Here is a 7500-nt window from a genome sequence, read left to right as displayed (position 1 = left end):
TGACAGGTCACACCATCATATTTTTGTTTTGTCAGCTGTGTCTGTTTCTATGTCCTGGATTGCTTTTATTGCTTTTATTTTATATCTGCTTTTATTTCCTGGAATACCAGCTGCAGAGCAGTTTTCAGTCCTGTCTACATTGGGTTAATAAGCATCAGTTATAGAAGGTCTGCATTCCTTATCTTCCTGTTCTTGCCCAGTTCTGCACATAAGTACGTGCCACAAACAATTACTTTACTGGATGCCTAAAATATGTAGATCTTAACATATGTATGGCATGCACTGCAGCCACCACTAACAGCAGATGTCTAGAGTTGGCTCAGGATGTTAATAAGTACACAAGTACTTTAATTAATGACCAATAGAGTCTAAAGAAAATTAAGAATACCCAAAGCATTTCAGATAAGATGATTGTACTGTATTATGGATACTCATTATATGTGACTTTTTTATGTATCCTGCATATAGGTCTAGATAATGTCATTCAGATAGCCATTATTGCTGTAGATTCTCTGAAAAAAAGGTATAGTTATTATCTGTAGCAAAATAATAATAGTGTAACACCAATACTTCCATTTTAGGGGCACTGGAGAAAGGCCTAGGATCTGGTCTTCAATCTGGCAGCGAGGCAACAAGAATGTGGATGTCATATCTAGTGTGTCAGAGAAGGTTGATTAAGTGGGACCAGGAGCATGCAGGAGAACTGGATGCCCTCAGGGAATCTGGACAGCAAGCAATAACAATGATTGACAGTTGTAAGTTATATTTGGTAGTAAAATATGGCAAACTAGTGATCATTATTGGTAAATAGATACACTAATAGAAAGGTAAGTTTAATGACAATGACCTGCACAGTATAAATACATAAAATTACTAACAGCATTGAAGTGCAAGTGTATGCAGTCATTGAATGGCATCATATTCAGTAAAAAAAATGTTGTCCAACCAGTAAGTATGAGGGGCAGTATTCATGAAAGGTCTATGACTATTCTTTGCAATTTTGTCTATGATTTACCCCTTTGCCACATCTCAAATGATAAGCTGTTGTTATAAGACAATAAGGTAAATATGGCAGTAAATTTTGCTTATATCATACCAGTAATATTACTCTTTAAATATATCTAAATTTGATGTGGCATCCCAGTGTTTATAGAACGTGCCACAATTTGTATTTTTTGATAAGATATTGCAATAAAGATATTGTACATGGCTCACTTAACATTTGATAATTTATCGAAAGAGGTCTGGAAACTTCTCTTATTATTTCAAAGACGAAAAATTGCATAAGGACAAATTGTGGACATGAATAGAAAATGTCAGTGAAATATAAGAAACGACTAAATTATAAATTTGACAATGAATTTTTTTGAAATATGTGTATATTTGCAATGTAGTTTTAAAGACAGTCTTATGTGCATGGGACAAGTGTAGCCATCTATGTGTGAAAACAATCAAACAAGTACTCACAGTGGGCATAGCACGTGTCTACATGTCATACCTGTTGGCAAGGGGTTGATAAATTTGCAGAATTAAAGACATATGAAGATAATCACCCATCAGTAATAACAAATAGGTTTTGGAGGCCCATTCTGATTTATTGTCAACCATTAATTGATCCATTTTCCACTTACTTACAGAAATTTTCTTTTCGCAAATAAAACTGTAAAGTCGTGTGACTTCACAGCTGAAGTAATGATGTAAATGTTTGTTCTGTTACCATCATTAACTTAGAGATGTGGCAAAAGTACAAATCATAGACAAAATCATAAAGAACAATCATAGACTTTTTGTGAAGCAGTAACCCAGAATTACAGCAAATATACATGACATGATTTTATATTATGTTAACCTTTGTTGCAGACAGTAGAACAATGCCATCTCCCAGTGATCGTATGTATATATCTGGTCTGATATATTTTTTTCTTTTCTTTTCTTTTCTTTCTTTCTTTATTTTATGAACTTGTTTACAAAGACTGTAAATAGAACAGTGTTGATACACCCTTCAATTCTATCATTAATATTGTGAGGTGTTCTTTTGCTCTGTGGCTATTGATATTTATAATGGTGTGGGTTCACAGTGTCTAGATGTTATGTTGTGGTAGCATGAAGCATCTAAGCACAAACAACAAGCACACAAAGAAGAAAAAAAAAAGACTGAGCATAATCATCAACTCCTTGACGTTCAGCCTATGGGTTTTCTTTTATACAGACTAAGAATTGTTTAGTGTTTATTTATAATTACCAGAAAAGGTAAAGTAACATGCTTAAGTGCATCTCGAAAACATTTATGCTTAATAAAATAAATACAAATATTGGTTAAAAGCACTCCTTATGAGTCTTAATATTGAATAAAAAGTAAAGTAATTATGATTAACTGATTAAGATTATTTGGAGATGTATGTGAAACAAATAAGAGAGAAAAAAAAAAGGACCACGTCCAGCTCCTCAGAAAAAACAAACGTCAGCACACACAACTTAACTTCTCTCGGTTTCGGGGGCGTGGCCACTTCACAGCGTTCCAGCTCACACAGGGGTAATGACACACAGGGACTCTGGTCCAGAGTGAGTATATTTCGCCCCCTTTTTGGCCATATTTATAGTGTTTGTGACGTCATGAACTACGTCACGAACTATACATCTTTCATATTTATAAAATTGTAGATTTTACCCTACAGGTTAAAACACGTGTTTTTACAGTGTAAGAAGAAATGATAAAAAATAGCCCCAAGTTAAAATGAAATTTAAAATATCGAACAAAAAGATAAAAGTAAAAGATGACGAGTGTTAAATACTCGAAAGATTAGATAATAATGAAGATAAAATAAAATAACAATTAAATCAAGATACATAGAAAATCAAATAAAATAGACTTTCGAGTCTCAAGAACAAAACACAATGACTGTGTAAAATCGAGCAAAAAAAAAAAGAAAGAAAACGGCTATAAAAAAGGGAAACTTCACTAAAACTTCAAAAACAATAAACCAAAATAAAAGGCCAAGCGAAAAGATTAGACCTCCCCCAACAGAAAAGGAGAGCAAGCGAGATCTGGGCGCGGCTGAACGACGGGAAACGATTGGTGAGGGGATGCTCTCCATGAGGAGGACTAGAATGTCACCTTACAATATCATCATATCAAAACCTATTGATTATAAGATCATAATTTATTTCTGGTTAGAACATCAAAGGCTTTTGAAAAATTTACAAATTATGCAGTCTAATTTTTTTTCTGGTCATATTGATAACTAAGTGTAAAGTTACAGTGAGTTCCAGACATCCTGTTTTCTGTAGCACCCCTTCCAATTCCTGAAATGGCTTGAACCATAGACATAGTAGCTCACAGTATTGATAATGTTGATTAATAGACAATTTTCTGGGTTGGATTGGTCTCCTACCTTATGCAAAGTGGTTTCATTGGTTCTGAGAAGGCTGGAGGCAGTATTTAAAGCAAGTTACAAGAGTCTTTACTAGATAGTATGACGTCTAGTAATGGGCTATCTTTGTTTCGTTTTTTTGTTATTTTTTGTTTATTAGTTTTGAAAATATTAACCCAATGCTGAATGGCATGAAGTGTATGTACGTGCCATGCCCACTATGAATTACTTGTTTAATTGTTTTTACACATAGATGGCTACACATAGCCAGTTACGAGTAAAGCCTGTCTCACCCGTTTACCCTTTTCTTTGATTTACTGATATTTATAACATTATAGTAATTATAATGTTTATAATAAAAATAACACCATTGATATTCATAGCACTAGAAAAAATATGTTTTTTCCTGCCATTTCAAATCAGGCAAGCTCATAAGGTCAACTAATTGACTCCTTTGTGGCTAAGCACTAGCAGAGCTATCTATGTGCAGAGACATTTCACAAAAAAAATAAGAAATGAGCACAGCATTTACCCCATTTTTTATACTTTTTCCCCGGCGGTATTGGGTTAAGTTCAGTATATTCAGTATTTTAATCAGTGAAGATGATTTGCATCAAACCACTTGTTTGCCAGTAATTTGCCTATTTTTTCACTGCCTTGTAATCTTCACCTAATATCAAGGCTAACCGTCATACCTGTTTATCTGAATATCGTTTTTCACAAGTAGTTTTCATATGATGCTATAAAGTAAGTTGGCAAGATAGAACAATTTAGAGTGGACTGAGAGGATACATTTTCCTTGAATTATGTTGGTGGTCACATCTGACTTCAAGATAGGAAAATCAACAAATAGTAACAATTAAGTTAGAAGTAGTATCTTACACCAACACTACTGATTCTATTGTCATCTGAGCATTTTTTTGCTCACAACCCAGATTTTAAGATAAACCAATTTCTAGTTCAACAACAGGCAGTCATAACTGTACATTAATCTTGTGAGTAGATTTCTCTCACTCAATATCTAAAGCCTGTTTTCCAAAGACAAAGTTGTAGTACACAACTATTAATTATTACCACAATTATTATGATTATTAAATCTCCTTTAGCCCATGAAGTGAGTAAATTAAAAAGACAAACTATACATCCAACACTTGTCCCCTCCCCCCTTCATTTCTCCTACCCACACCGTGACTTGCATTGTAGAAAGGAGACAATAGCTACCAGAAATAGATGATTACTTTTGTCTGTGACTGTAAACTGTTACCTAATGAAATCTGAACATAATGTATACCTACGGTAATAAATGCTGTAGAAAGAAAATTAAAGCTTAAAAGATTAGGAACACATTTGTTCCGTTTTTATCAAATTTCTTAAAGCTGCAAATCATAGCATGAGGGTTGAATTTGGCATGAATAGTGGAGAAATATCATGGGCATGTCACAATACACTTCCTGTCATACTGGAGAAAAGAAAGGATTCAAGATTTTTTTTTAAATTAATTTTGAACCCCTTCTTTACCTAAATTAGTTTGTAGATGCTTGCATATTCTCTGCCCTTTTTATGGCCTTATATTCCAATGATGTGGTTATTTGATGCAAAAGAAATCTCTTCTCTATGGCAACACCTTACTTTTAGCCAATGGTAGCATATGATATTATAAATAACTTGCTGTTTTTGACTATTAGCAAACTGCTACTTCTGCTTCAACAGTTTCACTAATCATTATACAGTCCCTACCACCCACACTTGATTAAAGAAAAAACTGTTTGCCTTATTTTAAATCCAAATGCTGAGCATAAACCAGTAAGCCTCATTACTGCACATCTTTTTCAGGACCTCTTTACAATCTTCTCCAGTATTAACAATAATTTTATCATCCTTTCTTTCATTGACAGGTGTTTCAAAAGGGATTTTTTAAATTGCAGTATAATGGTGCAATACTGATAGGAGGTCATTAAAGTTTTAGAAATTTGATTGATTTTTTATCAGTGGTTTAATTTTTCTTGCTGTCATGGAACCATTTTCATTGTACATTGATTTGTAGTAGATATTACTTAGCACTGATTGTGTATTTTATATTTTCCCATAAGCCATACCCAACTCCCATAGCTTAGAAGTTAATATTGCTATCCATATATGTGTATGCACAGTTTATAATCTGATCTATTTTATCTGACAATGTTAAGAATTAGTAAATACAAAGTTCAATTATTTTAAACCATGAGCATTTTAAAAGGGACTGTGAAACATGTATTGTATTCAATTCAAAATCAAGGATAGTCTCAAATATTCTATTTATATTTACTGCAAAACAATGAAATAATGACCACTAGGCATGCATTCAGACATTTGATATTATTGATATTTGTCTTATTTCACTTCAACTGGAGTGATATCTATGTTTCATGCTTTTGTATTGTTTAATAGAAACATAACCTTTAGCCATACTGATTAAACATATTGATAGTAAAGGTACACTCTCCACAGACTTTGGAGAAAGTGGTGACATTGAGAGTGAAATTCCTCGTTTCCTTGCACGGATAGAGGCAGAATTTGCAAAGAATATGGAGAGAGCCCGTGAAATCTGGAATGACATAATTATGAAGCGAAACAACAACTTCAAGAATGTGAGCTTGTGGCTTGAGTTCATCAATTTGGAAAGGTCAGACCCTTTCTCTTTTTTTGTTTTTCTTTTTTCTTTTATTTTATGAATGTAAACTGGAAATAAAAGGTAAAATTAGAGGGAGAGAAAGAAAAATATTTGATATTATATATCTGCAAAACCTCTTGCTTTTCAGGAGTTATGGAACAGAAAAGCATTGCCGCAAACTCTTCCGGCGTTCTTTGGAGCGTGTTTGGGACTGGGTGGAGAGCATTGGTAGTGCATACCTCCATTTTGAGCAAGAAACTGGTACTATCGAATCCATGGAGGATTTTCAGAAAAGATATGAAGATAGGTTTGTAGAATTCACACATATTTTAGTTATAATTTTTTTTATTTTTCTCTAATTATCAGTTAAACTTACATTTATTACTATTATTTGAACCTTATGAATATGTGTTCCTTATTTGGAGAAGATATTTCTAAGGTTTTCAATGTGCTTGTCCATTTGTACCATTTGTCTTATTTCATGGAAAAATCAAAAGGATAAAAAAAAAATCTGTTTTCTCCTATCTTATTATCTTGTAATATTTTTATTTTTTATTATTAATTTTTTTACTTCATTATATCCATGAGTTTTTATTGCCATTGTAGCAATATGTTTGTTTCTGCCATTCATTAACACAAGTTTTCTAATGCCAGGATGGTGATTGTAAATAAGAAAAGAGCAGAAGATGCTGCCAAATTTGGGGAAACAAATGAGAACCAAGAAAGAAGACATCAGAGAGACAAAGGGAAACGGCAAGATAAAAAGAGACAAGCTTTTGTGCAGCCGGTAAGATTTGATATTATTCTTATTTTTGTTGTTGTTGCTGTTTATGTTGATATAATGTGGCTAATACTGTTATCACTATCATTGCTGTTCTCATTATTATTGTTGTGAATATCAGTATTTATGATTATGATGATCATGATTATCATTGTTATTTTCATTAGTATCATCTAGAAATTAAGAAACAATAATTTTACTCTTAATTGTAATAACAATTAAGAGTAAAATTATTGTTTCTTAATTTCTTGTTATCAGCAAAAATTTCATAAAGGTAGATAGATATTCACTACTGATAATCAGACATGGCAAGAGAGTTATCTATTTAGAAGGAACTGAGGAAATTCATGGTGCACGACATGATTGACACAATTGAACAATATTTTTTTTAAGAGGCCCACATTATTAACCCACTCATGCCAGATGATATATAAATTTGTCATGGTGACCTTCCACAGCCATACCCATACACACAGGGTAATGATATATGAAATAATGTATTTTCTGATTTTCTTGCAGGAAACTGCAACTTTTAAAGCCCCACATCCTGTATCAAAACGTAAAGGTCAGTATATTTTGAGTATTTAACAGGATTTAGGTATGGTATAAAGGTAGACAGAGTGATAGAGATATATACACACTATTGTATTTACTTCTAATCCCATCTTTTATTCAGATACTCAAAATCGCAAAGTCAG

The 7500-nt window shown here is 32.9% G+C and overlaps 1 protein-coding gene across 1 annotated transcript in view; it reads left to right on the top strand.

Moving 5' to 3' along the window:
* LOC125047876 (squamous cell carcinoma antigen recognized by T-cells 3-like) overlaps positions 1–7500 on the top strand; it is a 24955-nt gene that overhangs the window by 14411 nt on the left and 3044 nt on the right. Inside the window, exons 8-13 of the mRNA XM_047646414.1 lie at positions 582–755; positions 5859–6033; positions 6170–6328; positions 6676–6808; positions 7322–7367; positions 7479–7500. The exon at positions 7479–7500 is cut by the window's right edge and continues 308 nt beyond it. Coding sequence (XP_047502370.1) covers positions 582–755; positions 5859–6033; positions 6170–6328; positions 6676–6808; positions 7322–7367; positions 7479–7500 — 709 coding nt within the window. The remainder of the gene's footprint in view (positions 1–581; positions 756–5858; positions 6034–6169; positions 6329–6675; positions 6809–7321; positions 7368–7478) is intronic.

This window comes from Penaeus chinensis, chromosome 42 (genome assembly GCF_019202785.1).
Source record: "Penaeus chinensis breed Huanghai No. 1 chromosome 42, ASM1920278v2, whole genome shotgun sequence".
NCBI lineage: Eukaryota > Metazoa > Arthropoda > Malacostraca > Decapoda > Penaeidae > Penaeus > Penaeus chinensis.
This window is presented reverse-complemented; position numbering and strand designations above follow the sequence as displayed.